The sequence below is a fragment of the Euleptes europaea genome, chromosome 14 (assembly GCF_029931775.1).
Source record: "Euleptes europaea isolate rEulEur1 chromosome 14, rEulEur1.hap1, whole genome shotgun sequence".
In the NCBI taxonomy this organism is placed as follows: domain Eukaryota; kingdom Metazoa; phylum Chordata; class Lepidosauria; order Squamata; family Sphaerodactylidae; genus Euleptes; species Euleptes europaea.
In genome coordinates this window covers 35292000-35312249 of record NC_079325.1, presented here as the reverse complement: position 1 = coordinate 35312249, position 20250 = coordinate 35292000, and the positions used below count along the sequence as shown (strand labels likewise).

Sequence of the window (20250 nt, the reverse complement as noted above, 5' to 3'; positions counted from 1 at the left end):
AAGTACTGCGTTGAGCTTTTGAAGTTCTGTTGACCTTTTCAAAGATAAGTCCTTGCCTTGTCCTGGAAGGTAATTCCTTTTTTGGTTTTTATTTTTGGCTTCTGTCTTACAGTAGGAACACCCTACTATATGTCCCCAGAAAGAATTCACGAAAATGGCTATAACTTTAAATCGGATATCTGGTCCTTGGGCTGTTTATTGTATGAGGTACGTATATCTTGCTTTAGTATTCATGTACAGTATGGAAAGATATAAATGAATTAAAATGGAATGAATTAGACAAAAAAGATTTAATTGTATATAGTTTTGATTATTAAGTTAATAGGCTAGCCTGATCTCGTCAGATCTCAGAAGCTAAGCAGGGTCAGCCCTGGTTAGTATTTGGATGGGAGACCACCAAGGAATACCAGGTTGCTGTGCAGAGAAAGGCACTGGTAAACCACCTCTGTTAGTCTCTTGCCATGAAAACCCCAAAAGGGGTCGCCATAATTCGGCTGCGACTTGACAGCACTTTACACACAGACACACACACAGAGTGTTCAAGGAACGTATATGTGAAAAGAATGTCTAGTTTTTAGGTGGCCAAGCAATTCCCAGGATTTTTGCAGTCTTGGATCAGAGGTTCTTGGCAAAAGAAAGTAAGGATGAAGTCAAATTGTTTTAATGAGGTGATGGAAAGTGCTGTAAAGTCATAGCTGACTTATGGCGACCCTGTAGGGTTCTCAAGGCAAGAGATGTTCAGAGGTGGTTTGCTATTGCCTGCCTCTGCGTAGCAGCCTTGGAGTTCCATGGTGTTCTCCCATCCAAGTACTAACCAGGGCCGACCCTTCTTAGTTTCTGAGATCGAATACCTGTTGAATTCTGGAATTGTGTATTCTAAATGGTAACTTTGACAATGTTGAAGCATTTAAATCTCTTAGTTCATAGCTTCAAAGTGCTTTTAATAAAACAAATGTTCCATCAACAGCCTTTAGCTTATTTCATAGATTATTTTTAAAATTATGTTTGAACCATACGGCCACTATCAGTATGTTCTCACCATGGCTAAATGTGTGGATCCTTAAATCTGAAAACTGGAGCCATGAACAGACAAGACAGATATTTCTATAAACCTGAAACACACCCCAAGTTTGTAGGAAAATCTGAATTCTTGAAAAAAGGAGGGGAGTTAACCCCTCCAAAATAATAGAAGCAGCACCTGTAGCTTTAAGAAACAAATGCCTTCAGTGGCCATTGCTAGGCAACCACAACAGAATTGCCAGCATTCAAGCCTTGATTTCTGTGAGTAAAAGGGAGTGGGGAGGGGCAGGGCCCTTTCCAGGGTTGTTCTGATGTTTGAGGGAGGACTGATTGCAGCCATGCCCAGCAGCAACCACCAGGCAACTTGCTACCATCTCTTGCATAACTCACCCGGACACAGCTGCTTGCTACTGTTCATCAGCAGCCACTCCATGAAAGCCAGTGTGGTGTAATGGTTACAGTTTCAGACTAGGGTGGGGGAGACCCAGGTTCATACCCCTCTCTGTTATGGAAGCTTGTTGGGTAACCTTGAGCCTGGTACTCACCCTCAGTCTCACCTCACAGGTTTATTGTGAGGATAAAATAGAGGGAAATGGACGGAAAGTAGAACTGCTGTGGGGAGGGAAATACAGGGGAAAGTGAGCTGACCCCTACAAGTCCTTACAGGTTCCCCACAGCAAAACTGGGTCCGGCCCAGCAGCAGGCATTACACAACTGAGCCATAGTTTTCCCAGGTAGAGGCTGCTAGGGAGAGGGAAGGTGGGAAAGCTGAAGATGGGGACAGGTAAAGGTAGGTTGGCTGGTGGCGGCAAGGAGAGAAGGAAGCAGGAAAGGGGGAGAAGCTGTGGGGACTGCCAGGAAAAGGAAAGTGTGGGGGAGGGGAAAATAAGATGCCCCCGCACATCCTTGTGGGTCCAATGTTTGTAAAAGTATAATGATTTGAAACAAAGATCTGTAATCTGAATGGTGTGTAAGACACTGTGTTGAATATACCAGTTGGAGGAAATTTATTTTAACTAGGCGCTTTGTGATTTTGGTTCAAGAGCCTGGGCTGTTGAGAGAACTGAGCTTGTGTTGGGCTGTGAACTGAGGGCAAGGATGGATGTGCCTGTGAGTAATTGCAGATGAAGGAATCAGGGCTGTTCTTCCAGTTTGCTCTTCAGCACTACCTTTGCTTAACTGAGGTTCTTTTTAAATGTGGGGGCTTGGTGGAAAGTCTCCTAAAGAGCTGCCTGCAGTTGTCAGCCAAGGTAGCCTACTAATGGCTTTGAAGGCCCAATATTTTTGCTATTTATTATTTGTCTGATTTCAACACAAATAATTTGCAGGGTTTTGTTAAAGAGACACTTTCAGCTTTCCCCTGTCTTTTTTGGGGCGGTGAAGGACAAACAGCTGCTTACTCAAATCAGAGCAAGACACCATTCATTTTGTGCTGGGGTTTGAGGAGAGTAACCCCCTAAACCTTTGAGTGCATAAGGAGGGGGCTTCTTGGGGTGTGTTGCTGGAGTGGAGAGGGAGTCTCTTACCTGGCGAGAGAGACTTGTTTAACAAGACAATGTGCTTTTGTTAGGATTTCGGGCCTGAATCATACAGCTGTTCAATAGGTGCTGATTAATTTGTTGGCAGTGTGCAAAAGCACTGTGTGCAGGGTGCATAGAGAGAGAGAGAAATATGGTTGCCAGGAAGTCAATAAATAAAATCAATGAGCTGCTGCTGCAGGGCTTAAGCAGCCCTTGGGAGAGCAGCGCAGCATGACTCTAATAGCCCTCTGCTTGTCTTGTGCAAGCTCCATCACCCTGGCCTTCAGGCCACAGCGGGTAGCAAGCCTCCTCCTAGAAACAGATGGGTAACGTAAGCAAGTTACAGAGTTCCCTTCCAGTCACTGGCCCTCAGAGCGTGGATGCAGCCGCCCAGGATGCACTTTCCTCTCCGTTTTTCCCAGGGAGCATCTGTGTATTGCAGAGTAAAGACCACCTAAGAAGCCTATTTAGTTTGCTGCTGAGCAGACTGGTCCTGGGTCTTAGCAGAAGTTGGCCTGGGAGCAGTGAGACCCTCACACACACAAGCAACTAATCCAGTTCCCTCCCAGCAGGAGGACACTGCAGCAAAAGCAAGTGGCATATCATGAGCTTCAGCTAACAGCTGAGGAGCTGTCTTGGGAGAACCTTTGTGAGGGATACAACTTGGTCTGTGCTGTCTCTAGGCAAGCATCAGCAGGGCTTTGCTGAGGTCTGCTCCCTGATAGGTTGGGGGGAGCTGTGTCTAGACCTGAGTAGAGGGAAGAAAGCACCTCAAAGTAAGGTTTTCAGTTGTGGGTTGCCAGGAGGCCAGCTGACACTCCCACAAGCCAGGTGGTATCATGTTAGAAGGAAGGAAGGAAAGACTGGAGAAAATGGGAATGTTTTTGTTTTCCACGCAACTCCCCCCCCCAGGCATTTGGGGACACTTCATTGATGAAATACTGCAATAGTTATTAGGAATGGATGGAAAGAGAGGCGGATTAGTTCTTGTCTTAGTCAGGGGAGCTAGGGTGTTCCGTGACTGGAGATAAGTGCTCAGGAGTAGAAGCCCGTGTTGGAAGAGGCAATGTCTGGTGTACAAAGAAGAAAAGAAGACCCTGCAGGGGGCAGCAAGAGGACAGTTAGGATAGTGAGGTCAGCACCTTCTCTCTAGCTAAGTGTCATTTGTAGTCTCTCTGCAGACTGCTACTGTTAGGGCAATCTCCTCCTACTTATAGGAAGTTCCAATCTTACTCTTGTGCTCTCTCTCAGCTGGTCATATGGTTAGGACACACTCTCTCTCTCCCCTCTTTACTATCAAGTATGTTAGTTTCTGAATAAGCCTTTATTTACACTTTAATCAGGTTGTGCACCTTTGCTGTGTTGATTACTGAGCCAGTGGCTTACCTAACCCCCTTTGTCAGGCTTGCTGTCCTCCCAGTAGCTGTCTGGGTACCCAAGGTTGGGTGGGATAAATAAACTAAGTTGATAGTGAAAATATAATTTATTTAAGGCGCTATGTCAATATAAAAATTATTTTTAAAAATAGTTAAAACAGCACAATGGCATTTCCTAAGGTTCATATACTATAACCACATGCAAGATGTGTTTCAGCCTATTTGCCCTTCCTCAGTGGTCAGTTGAAACCCATGTAAAACATACACACATATTTACAGATATATAAACATATACAGACAATTATATGTCAGACCAGGCATGTATATAGGTTGTATAGTATATTTCCAATTATACCAAAATCTGGTTAGATTGTCTATGAGTTGTTATACTGGGCTGTATATGTCTCCCATATAAAATGTATGTGCATAATAGTTCCACAATTTAACTTTGTGTTGTGTGAAGAAATACTTCCTTTTATCTGTTTTGAATCTCTCACCCTCCAGCTTCAGCAGATGACCCTGTGTTATAGTATTATGAGAGAGGGAGAAAAGCTTCTCTCTGTCCACTCTCTCCATGCCATGCATAATTTTATAGACCTGTATCATGTTTTCCCTAACCACCTTCTTTCCAAGCTAAACAGTCCTAAGCATTTTAAGTGTTCCTCATAGGACAGTTGCTCTAGTCCCCTGATCATTTTGGTTGCTCTTTTCTGCACCTTCTCAATCTCTGCAATATCCTTTTTTAGGTGTTGTGACCAGAACTGTACACAGTATTCCAAGTGTGGTCTCACCACAGATTTGTACAAGGGCAGTATGATAGCAGCAGTTTTATTCTCTATTCCTCATCTAATTATGGCCAGCATGGAATTTGCCTTTTTCACAGTTGCCGCACACTGCTGTAGGAGAGGAGAATGATGTATGCCGTTCCCCATTGGGGCAAAAGGCAGGGTATAAATTAAGGAAATAAATATTTGGTTTGCATGTCAGCTCTTGGTGGGCCTAAAAGGTGCTTTCCATTATCTCTTTCTGAGCCAGCATCAGGTGGTGAATAAACCCCTAAGAATGTAGTTAGGATTTTTCCACATTACCTGCCACAAACGATGGTCTTTCATCTGGAATTGGAGCAGTCTGGTTAGGTTCTTTTCCTGTGCCATATTTAGGCCAGCCAGCAAGGGTATTCTTCCTGTCGCTGCTTGGTCTGCTGCAATTCTGGGCTTGCGGTGTGCTTTCAGTTTTGCATAGATGAGCTAATCTGTGAATGCCATGCCAGGGAGGCTTGTTCACACATGTGGCCTGCCCCTGAGCAAACACTCTCCTTCTTGGGCTCAGTCAAAGTGTGAACACAACTGCTCAGTGGTAATGGATGGTAATCCCTACCTATTCACATCTCACTAATGAGGTGTGAATTAACATCCCATATCTCCCCCCCCTTGCTGAATTCCACAGAAGATGTCAATGCCAGCACTCTGTTCTCTTTCTTGCTTTGTTAAAAGTGGGGAAAGCAATGATTGGCTGGCTGTAAGTTGATTTCCATAGCATTCTTCCTTACTGTGCAGATAAGTTGGAGGGATTTTTGTCTCCCGATTGCCTAGAAACGCCTGTGTCAGTTGGAATTCACTAGTGTTATTGGGTGGGGTGTGGATGGGGTAAAGTGTGTAATGTCAGATAATGTCACCTGGGCCTGACACTTACAAACTCACATTGATTTATATTAAACCTTATCATAATAGTGGGAAGCTGTCACCATCTCTTGGAGATCTGTTATCCGGATAACTTGTAGGAGATAAAAATAAGTTTTCCCGTTTCTGAAAATAGCTGCAAGCAGTGGCTTTAGCAGTTCTAACAAGACGATCAATTTAAACGCAGAGAGGCATTTGTACTTTTTAGACCAGGTCAATTTCAGAGGAAGATCTGGGCATTGCCCTGTAATTGTTCTAATCTGGTTGTCAAAAGCAAACCTCAGATGAAGCTGCTGTTCACAAGAGCTCTTGAGTGCCTCCAACCACAGGACTGTGGCTATTCCCATCAGACAGTAGCCTCCTACCCAGTGTCTTTTCTAATGTAGGCTGGATATTAGCTGGACAGAAATGGGAAAGTGTAGACAACATGGAAGGCCATACTAGAAAATTTTGCCATCTTATTTATTTATTTATTTATTGGTGGATTTTTAACCTGCCCTTTCCCAACCAAGTTCGGGCTCAGGACGGCTTAAATCTGAGCGGTATAACATTCCGTGATGTTTGGTAAAAATAAAAATATGGTATTGTTATCAGTAAAATTCCCTTAAAATCTGTAATAAGCCTTATAATTTAACAATTTAAAACCCAGATGTTCACTCACAATTATGAGAATTAGATACTTTATTTCCAGGATGGCTGCTTGTTGCGTAGCCCACTTCTGTGGGTTTGATCCTCACAATGCACATCTCTGATCAGGTCCTGCCCTTTGGCTCAGTGGCAGAGCACAGATTTTACTTGTTAGATGTGCTAGGTTAGACCTGTAGCAAAGGGGCATCAAATAGCTGAGCTGTGTGTGACTGAGAGGCTGTAGAACCAGTCTGGTTTGGGAGGGAGGAGGAGGAGAGTTAGTTTTTATATGCCAACTTTCTCTACCACTTAAGGCAGAATCAAACCAGCTTACAATCACCTTCCCCTCCCCACAACAGACGCCCTGTGAGGTAGGTGAGGCTGAGAGAGCTGTGACTAGCCCAAGGTCACCCAGCTGGTTTCGTATGTAGGAGTGGGGAAACGAATCCAGTTCACCAGATTAGCCTCCGCTGCTCATGTGGAGGAGTGGGGAATCAAACCCGGTTCTCCAGATCAGACGCCACTGCTCCAAACCACTGCTCTTAACCACTACACCACACTGGCTTTGTTTAGTTTGCAATTGTGGGTGGTTGTTTGGGGGGGGGTTATTTGGGTGCTTGTTTTTTGCATCCTTACCTGGAATAATGTATTAAGAAAAATGCAGGATGATTTTTCAAATCACAGCCCTGGAAAACAAGTTTTTGTATTAAGTCTGGCTTACATCAAGCACATACTATCCACAAGTTGAAATAGAAGCCCTTTGCCTCACGGCCAAATCCCTAATCTGCTCACCAATGCTAAGAGGTTGCTGCTAATATCTCTTTAAGCCATAAAAATGGGTGAGAGAATTGCCTTGGAGTGACTATCTTCTTGTTGTTTAAATGCTGTTGGGGGCTTGCGGAGCATCTGAAGAAAGGCAGAATTTCTTTAGAAGCTTTCCCCATGCATGATAATGAGCAAAAGACTAACAATTATCAAACTGATTAAAATAGCAGTGCAAAGCATTGGCTTCACTAATGCTAATAATAAAAAAAAAGCTTGCCGATCTGCCACAGCTTGCTGCAAAATGGTTTTAAAAGATCTTCTAACCAAAGTTGATAATATCAACAATTATCCAATAGCGCTTCATTAGGAGGAGGATTACTTCATTGTGGCGGGGCAGCTTGTGACAGTGAGAGTGACAGGAAGCCCTTGAATAGCATTATGGATTAATAAGCAGCTGGGGCTCCATGTGGGCTGCCTGCTGAGGGGACACGGCACTTGCTTAGGAGCCTCTGTGCTGCTTGCTTGCGGCATTTCCTTTGAAGACAAACCTTATTAGAGCTGGATGGAAATAGGAAGGGGGGAAGTTTTGTTGGCTTTTTTCCTGGGTGGTGGTGGTGGGGACTGGCCTTCTGCCTCTGCTTAGCACATTTTGGGGGAAGAGATAGTGTCAGTTCCCAGACCCAAGGCAGGAAAGGTCCTTGAAATGTACCTTGGCCTCTTCTGCACTTGTACAAAATTTGGTAAATGGCCGTCCTCCTTTTGAAGGTCAGTTTGACTTCTGGAACCCTCAGTATGCTTGGCTAAGATGGAGAGGTGGGTGTTCCTCCCACAGGGTAGCAGGTTTTAGCTGACCAGACTATTTTGAAATAGGCTCTTCATCACAGTACCTTGTTGCCTGTTCTGTTGATGTTTATATGGACAAAGTCATCTACATTGGTAGCTGCGTACGTGAATGAAAGAAGAAGAGGAGTTGGTTTTTATATGCCAACTTTCTCTACCACTTAAGGAACAATCAAACCTTCCCTTCCCCACAACAGACACCCTGTGAGGTAGGTGGGACTGAGAGAGTGTGACTAGCCCAAGGTCACCCAGCTGGCTTCATGTGTAGGAGTGGGGAAACAAATCCAGTCCACGAGATTAGCATCCACTGCTCATGCGGAGGAGTGGGGAATCAAACCCGGTTCTCCAGATCAAAGTCCACCACTCCAAACCACCACTCTTAACCACTACACCACACTAGCACATCCAACAAGTTTGTTACCTAAACGGTTTTTGGGGAAATCACTGAGGGAGAATTGTCATAATCTCCATCACTCTCTGAGCTACACATGAAGATGTCAGAGATTTGCAAACCTCATTTGTTGCCCAGAAAATGTCTGCAGCGTTGCTCAGCACTTCTGCAAAGCCTGCCTAAAAGTGAACTGTGATTGGTGCATCATCATGGATAGCTGATGTTCTCCTGCCTTTACTCATCTTCCAATTTTCCCCTCCATTCCAGATGGCAGCTCTTCAGAGTCCCTTCTATGGTGATAAAATGAACTTGTTTTCTCTCTGCCAAAAGATAGAGCAGTGCGATTACCCACCTCTTCCAGCTGAACATTATTCTGAAAAGGTGAGTCACTCTCAAAATGGCAACTTGGCAGAGCTGCTGAACGTGCTCTATGGAGAGTCTCAGGAAGGGACAACCCACACCCAGATGGATGAAACTGCAGTCCCCTACAGGCAGCTGCCCTAAAAGAAATCATGGCTGCTTCCTCAAAGCTGTTTTGAGAGTGAGGAATAAATGGGTGTTTATAAGCTGCACTTTCAAAAGCTGCAGTGAGGAAATGTACCCCTTCTAAGGCACATACCATAAGGCAGTGGGCAAACTGGATGTGATGATAGATGGAGGAAGAGCAGTACTGAGATATTGGAACAGGCTGGCTGCTTTTAAGGCTTGGTTTACGTGACAGCTTAGGCATGCGATCCAGCGTGGCTGTGCCTATTCAGCATTCAGCCTCTGCTGAAGTGCAGCCTTTGTCTTTACTGCTGGCTGCTTATTGCTGAATTATGCTTCCAAGAAAGCTCCTTGTGTTTGCTTCATTCCCTGTGTTTGCTTCATTTGGTCCCTAATGGTTTGGTCAGTGTCATGTCTTAAGAATTAATGTGTTGAGTACTAGAGAGAAGCCTGTGGGTTGCATTCTCTCCTGCTACCTATGCATCCTTTTAGAATTTGAAGTAAGTCTGAGCAGGAAAACCTACTTGTTGCATGCCTATCAGCTCCTTATATACTGTTTTATTGGTGTTCCTTTTCTGTCCAATTCTGATTTCCACAGGAGTGGAATGAGATTTTAAGGAAACCTGAACAAGTGGGAATGTTACAGCTTGTCTATGAAAACTGAACTGAGAGTAGATATGTAAGAGCCCTGGAGAGAAACTGCATTTATACTTCACTGTCACCCCTCATCCTCACCTCAGACCCAAGTGAACAGCCTCTGAATTCACAACATATACAAACTTCCACTGCAGAACGCACAGTGCAGACCCCTAAGATGCACTTAGACCCTGCACTTAGGGAGAAGCTAGTAGGCCTTTGTCTCCTGGGGGAAATGTTTTGGATCATGCTCAAGGGCAGCCTGACTTACACAAAGCCTCCAGTCAGCCTCTTACCAAATCTGCTTGCTTTTTTCTGGCACTGAGCCACACACTTCCCTGCTAGTGGCACCCCTCCTGTACAGTGATGTTTGTGGGGGACTCCTTGAGCTACAGGTAAGGCATCCTCAGAAACCATGGCGTGCTTCTTTCATTGCACATGGACAATGCCTGGGAGAACCAAACTGTCACTAGATGAGGCTTTGGAGTGCTGAACAGCTTGTTCTTCTTCCATACTTTAAGAGGCCAAAAAAAACAAACAACGTTCTGTTTCAAGTAATCCTGCCCTGCTTGTCATGTATGAGCCCATCACTGAACACAGCAATGCCTTTTGGTCATTTGACCCCACAAGGGTAGGTTCTGCCCACTTGTATTTTTTTTTTCCTGTGGCTGCTCCGGTGTTTTGAAAGGGCCTCCCAGAGGAAATGAGAAGATCTGCATCCTTGGGGTTTTTGAAGGACTTGTGAAACAACTCTCTAGAAGAGCCTTCCAGGTGTCTTTAAAGACGTTGGTCTCTTTTGGATTTCATGTTTAAGTTTTTCTGCTGGTTGTGTTCATTCTGTTTTTCTTAGAATTGTGTTATGTTGTGGTGAGTTTACTGTTGTCATCCACGTTGGATCCCAGTAATCTGGGTGAAAGGTAGGCTTAGAACTGTTCTAAATGAATATGTACATAGTGGGAGACCTGAACCGGCTCCTCCTGCTTTTATTAGCGGACCCCCAGCATAAATCCCTTTTCTTACTGGAATGCTTGTGCTACAGTGGTGGCCACTGCTGCTGCTTTGGACAGGCTCGCAGGTACCCCCATTGATTCTTGATATACGGAAGGGCTGGTGCCTTAACCCACCCACACAACTTGAGTCTTTTCGTGGTGACTTGTAGGCTTGCAAAGCACAGTTACATTGGTTTGGAAAGTGAGTCTTTCTTCCCAGAAGTTTCTGTGGCCAAGTCAGGCTTGGCTAAAACGCTTTTGCTTTGCCAGGCTGCTGTTGCAGCTCTTCGGGATCTGCCTTCTGGCAGGAGGAATTAGTGTGAGTTGACAGATGTGTTTCCTGTCTCTCCAATTACTGTCGGTTTGCCTCCCTCTGGCAGTGCTAAAGAGTGTGCCGTCTAGTGATGCAATTCAGGGTGAGAAGGATGGTGGAGAGCTCCAAAGTGGCAGGTCCCAGAGAACTCCCTTCCAGATGGTGCTTTTTTACATGCAACAGGATGCAAGGAGTCGGTCACTAGCTCAGGATCAGATCATGGGATGAGCTGCTCCTGCATGAAACTACATGGAAAGCAATGACTTGCATGCTTGATACTGGTATACCTCATGCATGTAGTTGTCATGTCACAACCTTTCATAGAATTCCTTTCATAGAATCAGAGAGTTGGAAGGGACCACCAGGGTCATCTAGTCCAACCCCCTGCACAATGCAGGAAATTTACAACTACCCTTCCCCCACACCCCTACTACATGCCCAGAAGATGACCAGGATGCCCTCCCTCTCACCATCTGCTTAAGGTTATAGAATCAGCATTGCTGACAGATGGCCATCTAACCTCTTCTTTAAAACCTCCAGGGAAGGAGAGTTTACCACTTCCCGAGGAAGCCTGTTCCACTGAGGAACCACTCTGTTAGAAAATTCTTCCTAATGTCTAGATGGAAACTCTTTTGATTTAATTTCAACCCGTTGGTTCTGGTCTGACCTTCTGAGGCAACAGAAAACAACTCGGCACCCTCCTCTATGTGACAGCCCTTCAAGTACTTGAAGATGGTTATCATATCCCCTCTCAGTCTTCTCCTCTTCAGGCTAAACTTACCCAGCTCCTTCAACCTTTCCTATACACTGTTCCTGCTGGAAAAGCCATTTGGGGAGTGGACATGCCATCCTTTAGCATGTTGTTTTGCCCAGCACAACTGACTGAACTAGGTGAGATGCGGGGATAATTAGGCCTGGAATTTGCCGGTTGGGGCTCTTGGCGTCACACAAGTGGGTAACCCTTGTGTGAGGGAGGCAGACTAAGCGTACAAGGGGGCAACAGTGCAGGTGGCCCACCTCTCCCAGGAGGCTGCTTTCTGTCACGCAGTCTGACGGAAAGCAGAGTGAGCCAGGAGAGCTGTGCTTCAGACCTTCTAGGCAAGTGCTGTCTCCCTCCCTAGTGGAGCTGCATCAAGGCTCCCTTGGAGGACACTGGGAGGCAGCTGATCAGTGTCTCTATTCATACCTATGCGGTTAAGCAAAGTTGGTGCTCTGGACCCATATAAAATCAACCCAGCTGCAGGCAGGGAACTGCCCTCCTTGCTTCCGATTGCGGGATGGTCATGGTTTTAATTACCATTAAAATAATTGGTTCTGTTACTACTGGGAGGATGGGAGAAGATCAGAGGCTCATGGCTGTTTCTCTCGGTGCCTTAGGGTGTGTAAGCTGCTTCCAGGGGCTGTGTAATTAAAAACTCCAGTCTTTCAAGTACAAAATAAAAAGGCTAGGGCGGTGGGAGTTGCAGCACGTCTGTACTTTCTTTATTATGCAAGCAAAAGTGATGTGAACAAGAAGGTCACAGCTCTCTCAACTGGCTAATGGCCCCAAAGCAAGCTTGGTATAGGAAGGAGCTCTTGAAAGGATTATTCGAACCTCCACTGCCATAGCCTGGCTCTGTAGACTTCATGCCTGGCCACCTTGTATCTGTGCCACATGTCTCTAGCATATTTCTGTAGTCTCCATTGCAAGGTTCTGTGGGGTAGCAATGGGGTAGCATACTCATTTTATGATCAACTACCAGCCTCTCCCTTTTCTCGGATCAATACTTTGATTGTATGTACATAAAGTTAGTTTTCAGTGTAGGGGGTTGCTGGGTAAGAACAGACTGTGACATCTTCCACACAATAGATTATGTAAACTGAGATTTTGGCTGCCTTATGTGTAACTTTAGCAAATTAGAGATCCATATCCTGAGCAGTCATTGCATGGGTACCAATGCTGCATGGATAAAATACTGGGTGCACACCAGCGTCATGTTCAAACTAGGTCACAGGATGGTTTGTTCACAGAATGGAAAGTTCTAACATTGGGAGCTTCCAAGACTGGAAATCTGTTTGTCCTTTTCACCCTTGCAGAGTGTCTTACGTGCCTTTGTCTCCTTGCAGTTGCGGGAGCTGGTCAGCATGTGCATATACCCAGATCCTGATCAAAGGCCTGACATTGGTTATGTGCATCAGCTAGCAAAACAGATGCATGTTTGGACCTCCAGCACTTGAAGAGTCAGCAATTGTGCTCCACAAAAAGCCAGCCCAGCTTAGTCTTACTTGAACCTTCTGTCTCAGAATGAAACCAAGAGGTGCCTCACCAAAGTCAAGTGGGAGAGTTGAGCCTTCATTGAAAGACGCTTCATGATTTCTGCAGGCCACTTGCAGGGGTTCTCACAGAGTGGATACGCTCTCAGTGAAGGCTGTGAGAGGCTGCTGCAAGTGTGTGTTATTCTTTTTAAAGCCAATAACATGTTACAGACGTAGATAATTTAAGATCCTTTCTTAAAACTGTTGTGTGTAATCTAGGCTAGACTAAGAGCAAGGGTTTCTCATTGTGCATTTGACACACCCCTTGTATTTTAACTAATGTGAAATATTGAAATAATTCCTTTGGTGAAATCACTTTATACTAATGTAAGAATTTCAGTAGCATTTGTGTAATTTTGTATAACTGTTACTTTGCCTCTTCTGCAAATGGTTAATAGCAAATTCAGTTTCTAGTTCATTTATTTTTTAAAAGTATCTGCCTGGAGTTTTTATACTTCCCTTCTTTGCAAAAATAGAACATGGAGAAAGGGAAACACCTTTGAAGGTATTTTTAACTGAAACTTTAAAATGGCTGTTATGCAATGCATTTTATTCGTTAATGTGGCTGCAGCTGAGAATGACTCCAGAGTCTGCCTCACACCAAAGCTTTTTTGTAACTTTCCTTGCCTGTACTGGCACAGAACTTGTGAGAATCTCAATAGCCATTCTTACACGAAGACCAGTGTTACTGTAAGCAAAAGTTGGGGGGTGGGATACCTTTTTGTTAAAATCACTGGTACTTCAGCCACCCACATCTACTTTAAAGCAGTGTTTTTAATCACAATGGAGGGGGTATGACATTGAGCACGAAATAAGCAACATTAAAAGAAAATTTTCATTTTAACTCAATATCACACTTATTTACTGTGAAAACTCATTTATAAATGTGAATATTTTAAACAAGCTGATTTGAAGGAAATTTGTTATGGCTAACTTAAATTTTTCTCTTACGTATTTTTAAATCAGCCAAACTAATACACTGTCCATGAAAATGCTTCATTTTGTAGAAATGCCTAGTAGGAATAGGGCTGCACTCCAGAATGTCTGAAAGACAATATTTAGAGGTGTGACATCAGAGTTCTTCAAGGAATGGAGTGTGGCCGCTAGGCTGAATTCTCAAAGGAAATCCTACTTTGCCTAGAGATAAATGGCTACACGTACTTTCAGTGAGTTTTTACAACTCACTTCCTGCCTTTATAAGGAAAAGGGCAGTGCCAACTGCTAAACAGTTTTGAAGTAATCCTCCAAGGTGTTAATATCAATCTCTTTAATTGCTGTGAAGTTGCATGTATAGCCCACAGAGAAGTTCAGTCTAGATCTCTTTTGGAGAGCCGGGAAATTTTTAGCTCTACAGAAGTCGTCTACCTGTAATTCTGTGCTGAGCTGCTTACAAACTGGGGGGAGGGTCTTTTTTCTTTAAAAGCAAGCAGAGAGGATTGTTGTTTTTATGTGTGACACTGAATAAGTCTCCGGCTGTTGGGAGTTTCGAATTACATATATCTTTCTTGCTACTTAAGATCTTTTAGTGCTTAAGTAAATGTATTTCCAAAGAAAATTTTGCAACTTTGCATTTTTAGATAAGATTTAAATGACAATAAACAGTTTTCTTTGTAAAAAGAAAAGCAGCACTCAGTGTTGAGGCATGCAGTTGATAATTTGCATGTCTTTGGGTTTTATCTAGTCAGTGGTATCTTACAAAAAGGATTGACTTGAAGCCAAAGTTAAAATGCTGTTCAACCTGCACACTTGTTTTTTGGAACATTTGAACAGTGATGATTCAAGGTCAAACACTGTGGAAACAGCTTTAAGATAACAAAACTCAAATACTTCTGGAACAAGCAAGGAGACTTCAGCCTCAAGTCTCCTATGAACCTAAGGTGGGCTGAGAGCTGGTACCACATCTCCTCGTCACTAACATGCCCCTCTTGATTAGAAATGTGCTCCAGGCACCAACCAATCTTCCCCCACACACACAATTTAACTGCACCATACTATAGCTAATCTCGGTGAAGTTTTTAGGAAGGCCTTCCAGAAGGAAAGGTCTGTGTCCGACTGTATTGTAGGACTTGCACATACTGAAGTGTTATGAATAGGTTGGGCCCCTGACATTTTTGTATTACTTTCCTGCAGTACTCACATACATGGGGGTGGAACATTTAGGCCAATTTTCAGTGCCAGCTGAACACTTTCAAGTATCTAAGTAGACATGTCTGAACCACAGTGGAAGGGGGCACTTCAAATGTGTGCAGTGTGAATAAACATTTCTTCTCAACTAGTTCCCCACTGATGTTTATTAATTCTGAACAGCCCAGCAATACAGAAAGGTGTGTCAATATAAAAGCAATACACCTAGCCCACTCCAAGGCCCTGAAAGTTTTCAATAAATCAGGATGTGTCCATTGTTTGTACTGTTTCATCCATTACTTCAAGATTCAGCAGAGTAACTTTCTCAGTGAGAATGCCTGTGGTTCCTCTGTCACACTTGTATCTCCCTTGCCTGTCGGAAGAAGAAACCATCATTGGGTAAAGTTACTTTGAAAACCTCCAGTAACCACTGAGTAAAGAAGGATGCTTGATTCACACTTCATACAGGAACTGGATATAATCAGCAGCTGAAGTCCATGTGTATAAATACAGTTGAATCCCCTCTTGTCTAGTTCGGACAACTGTTCATGTCTTGCATCATCTTAATAAAAACAGTGGGAGAACTACACGCTGCCTGATCCTTACCTCACTTCACTGTGTCTTTCCCCCACCCCCAGCCTCGCTTCAATACCAGAGGAGGCTTAGGCTACAAGAAAAATACTCAAAGCAGAGTGCAGCAATGAGAGGTAGTGGGTGGGGCAGGGTTTAGCCTCCCTCACCTGTGGGTCTTTAATAAACTGCTTTAGATGTGAACAAGCAAGGATCTGCGGGAAACTCAGAAATTCCCCCACTGCTGGGAAGGGAACCCAACAGATCTATTTGCAGGAGGGAGGAGGCAGGCCCCAGATGCCTAGGTGTCCCTTCCAGCCCTAACACAATTGGTAGCTTGCTAGCTCCAGCCACCTCCCCCCCCCCCACTTTCTTGGCAGCTAGCAGGAGGAAGTGGTCAGGCAAGGGCAGAAGAAGGGGAGGACAGTAGTGGTAACCCAAAGCCTGGTCACCCTTCTTTTTCCCTGCTAGGAGGAGATGGGAGCAGATAACAGTGCTCACCATCTTGCAGTCACCTTTTTCTTTTCTTTTTTAACACCCCCCCCCCAATATCCTTTCCATAGCTACTGTTGCCTCTCTTTTTATGCTGCACGAGGATGAGAGTTTGGGAAAGGGAAAAAGCAGCAGCACCACCTCTGCAGCTCCATCTGGCTAATGCCAACTAGTTGTCTGCCTAGCTTTTTTGCCATCAGAACTCATGCTAGACGTGGTCTGTAGTTGTGCAGGCAGTGCTTATTGGGTTTGGGAGTTCCTGTAACCCTCTCCCCTGCTTTAGTGTTTGTGATTTTTCGGCAAACCTGGGGATCCCCATGCCTGTAGAAAAATTGTCCTTGTGATATACAAAGGAGGAGAGGAAAACCTCTGGGTGCCCACTTGGGCAGCAGACTGTCGTATAAACCAACCTTTCTAAGGGTACATGTGGTAAGAGTTCTAAATCCAGAGTAGTGTTAGTCAGATGCAGCAAAATTAAAGAGAAGTAGCCCCTTAAAGACCAAACACAATGTAAAAACATAACAAATTTATTCCATTGTATACCTTAAAATTTTATGCTGAAATAAATTTTGTTAATCTAAGGTGTTGATTGGCTTCTTTACATCCTATTCAGATTTCATTTTAGACATGACATCACTCCCAGCCTCTGTTACACACCTCAAAGAAAACACCTCCCACAGCCCAGTCAAGGGGGCACACAATTTTGAAAAAGCCTGCCCCTTCCCCCGACTGATGCCATGGCAGAGCCAGTTTTTGCCTGTGGGAGGCTCTGAAAGCGAACCTCAGCTGACCTTACCCAGAAGAGCTAAGCACTGCCTAAGTATAAGGACACAGAATACTATTTACAGAAGACCCTTCTTATCTTGCTTTTAATAGCAGGTTCCATGGTTACTCAACTGTGTCTTGCACATGGGGTGAAAGTACAGACTGCAAACCTGTCAGTGGGCACACACGCAGCAGTTATAAATCTCAATGGGTTTCCATCCAGCCAGAAGGAAATGGTATTTATTATCTGACATGATCAAAAACCATGACAATTTATGAAAATAACAACTGAAGATTACAAGTGGATCTTACACTCCATCACCATAGAAGTAATTTTGAATGTGCATTGTATAATAGGAGAATGGGAACTGTTGTAATTTCTCTTACCGGAGACCTGGGGTTTGTCAATGTAACCCCAGTTTTTATTCCACAATACTACACTATTGTGTACCATTTCCCCTAATACCAGACAAATGAGCAACAACTCTCCCTGAGCTAAGGGAAGATACTATTCTGACATTCCTGTTGAGGTGCTGCAATGTTGGACCTTAACGACAGTGAAATTTCCAGCCAGCGGTGAGAGAACATTTGTTTCCCCGCACACTAAGAGCCACCTCTTCAACCCAGGCCATTTTAACGGGCACAGCCATCCAGCTGTTCTTCAGGAAATACTGGCTGTGTTGCACCCTTGTGAATGTCTCTCTCAAAGCCCTCTGTTCCTATCACAATGAACTCATACAGCTTTTGAAACTAGCAGGCCTCTCAGATTGACAAGTGCTGCAGGAACAATTCTTTTGTTAATTTGTTTTTCAAAAAAGAGCCTATTAATTATCTAAGCTAGGACAGTTTGTACCATCAGCTCCAATCAGGACAACATTCTCTGACGTACTTCCAGTTGCAAACGTTTGCAGCCTGTAGATGCAATCCCCACACACCCGTATGTATTAAGCTTCTGAAAACCAAGCTGAATCTAAAGTCACTCAAAGAATCTATCACCAATGGCTGTGCAAGACACTCACCTTTCCCCCTTTTTGTTGGGCATGTCATAAGGACGGAGGAAGTCCAGCTTGTTCTTGCTTATGACACACAGATCAATATTGCTGCCTGATCCCAGATCGTTGTATATCCCAGCTGCAATGGCATTTCTCACCAGCTGCTTGGCTTCCTCTTCCTGGGAGAAAAGTTCCAAGAAAGTATCAGTGTTTCAATCCTCCCACATTTCCAAGCAGCTATGCTGGGCTGTTCATGACACACACTCTCTCGAGTATTTCACACCTTCAGCAAATCACAGAAGGCAAACATGGGAAAGGCATAGGGACTCTTCTATAGAAACAGTTTGAGCAGTTGCTCAATTCAAACAGGCGAGAAATATTAAAGCAGTAACTCTTTGGAGGGAGGGAGAGAGCTGGAACTGCCATGCCTGCAAGTGTGCCCGCACAAAGATGCACACATACATGTGAATGCACAGCACCATTACCATTCTGAATCACAGCTATGCCTCAGCAGGACCAACCCACCACAGGAATGATTCAGATTTGAACCCAACCATGTATTTTTCTGCAGTGCCTTGCACTTGAGTAAAGATTCACTTTCAAGTTACTCCCCCCACTTCTCCAGGCAAAACCATTACTGGTTGGCATTCATCACAGCCACTACCGTCAATGTACCCAGCCTTTTCCATAAGGCAACAATTCTGCAGGTAAGCAACGCCAGCACAAAGCTGATGGCAGATGTTACTCTGTCGCCAGTGAAAGGGGTGCAGACAGTGTTGCTGCACAATTGCAACTGTATCTAGCTCTACTTATTTTTGACATAAAATATAAATCTGTTAAGATTCTCCCTCCCCCTACTTTTTTGTTCAGATAGATTTTAGTAGTTAAGATCCCAGCCAGGAAGGTATGTCCCATCACAGATATTTCCTGATGCATTGTAAAAGAGAGGTATATTTTACTCAAAAAACAAACAAATTTATCTGAAGAATCTGAAGAAGTGAGCTGTGGCTCACGAAAGCTCATACCCTACCAGAAAATATTTTTGTTAGTCTTTAAGGTGCTACTGGACTCTTGCCCTTTTTGACTACTGCAAACAGACTAACACGGCTACCCACTGTGAAACAAATTTATAAAAGCTAACAGAAGATGGACCACACAAAAATTGGAACAGGCCATCTGACTTTTAAAAAAATCCCATCAAAACAGTGTTCAAATTGCTTTGGCAACATAACCTGTGCAGGTAACCCACAGCTTGCACTGTAAAAATTATACAAGAACAAACTCTCCTCTGAACAGCCTGCACAGTCATCCTTTTAATAGATGATTTTCCAGTAGAAAAAAGATGCATTTGGCAACCAATTCTGTGCATCAAGAAATACCCTTAATAAAGTGCCACTCTCTACCATAAACAATAGGAAATGGAAGGGATTCCCATTACATTAGCACCCTCTACAGACTCACAGAAGAAAGTAAATTTGTATTTCAGTAACTTTTCTGGGCAAGAATTTCTGGCCTAAATAGGGGGATGTTTTCAAATTATCACTTTAATATTTTGGGAAGAATCTGTGAAACATAGCAACTGATACAAGAACGCCACCGTGGAACTGCAGGCACACTAGGTTCATATGACTTCCTAAGCACAATTAAGCCAGAACTGAGTTTCCTTAGTACCTCTAAGCAGTACCAGAAGTCTAAACTGCAGGATATATTTTGCCAGGGGTGGAGGGACTTGCCTTCACAGCTTGTCCAGTTAAAGATGTCTAAAATGGCAACTCTCCATCAATAACAAACTACTTATAAGTTTCTTACTAATCCAACATTTGCAACCCCACCCCCCCCATCCCAAAAGGTCCCCTGGAATAATTTTGTATTAATGGCTAAAATATCTCACTGAAAGAATCTGACAAAGTGCCATCTGGCTTTCTTCCCCTGTATGGAAAATTCTCCATTCCAGATGAGCACTTACCTAAGCCTTGCTCTTCAAAGCCCACTCCTGCCTCTCCAGAACAACAATCCCATCTTCAGACCACCTAACCCTACAGAGCTGCCCATGCCAAGGCTCCTTCCAGCACAGTGCTCAGCTAATAGCCAGAGGGCAAACAGCAACTCCTCCCATCTCCTATAAATCCTCCAGATGCAGCCTCGGGCTTTGCCACAGGAGAATAAGGATTGTGGGGTGTGTTTTCATTCTAACCCCAAGGGGTTCTCAGATTTAAGCAGCAGCTGCATGAGTATTGCTGAAGAGGCCCCTGAAGTGCAATTGTGCCTTTTCCCAGCACATGTTCAGCAGTCTCTAGTGATCCTCCACACAAGGGGCTTCCCATGGAGGCCTCCAAATTCTCACAGCTCAATTAGGACATAGACCGAGAG

General features: G+C 44.1%; 2 protein-coding genes across 3 annotated transcripts in view; one reads left to right on the top strand and one right to left on the bottom strand.

The window, feature by feature from the left end:
• Positions 1 to 13681, top strand: part of NEK6 (NIMA related kinase 6) — a 91251-nt gene extending 77570 nt beyond the window's left edge. For both annotated transcript variants that reach the window (XM_056860212.1, XM_056860211.1), the window contains exons 8-10: positions 113 to 207; positions 8486 to 8599; positions 12749 to 13681. In XM_056860212.1, coding sequence (XP_056716190.1) covers positions 113 to 207; positions 8486 to 8599; positions 12749 to 12859 — 320 coding nt within the window. In that variant the 3' untranslated portion in view covers positions 12860 to 13681. The remainder of the gene's footprint in view (positions 1 to 112; positions 208 to 8485; positions 8600 to 12748) is intronic.
• A 1529-nt stretch (positions 13682 to 15210) lies between these two features.
• PSMB7 (proteasome 20S subunit beta 7) overlaps positions 15211 to 20250 on the bottom strand; it is a 34869-nt gene continuing 29829 nt past the window's right edge. Inside the window, exons 7-8 of the mRNA XM_056860214.1 lie at positions 17908 to 18059; positions 15211 to 15434 (exon numbers count right to left, since the gene is read on the bottom strand). Coding sequence (XP_056716192.1) covers positions 15323 to 15434; positions 17908 to 18059 — 264 coding nt within the window. The 3' untranslated portion in view covers positions 15211 to 15322. The remainder of the gene's footprint in view (positions 15435 to 17907; positions 18060 to 20250) is intronic.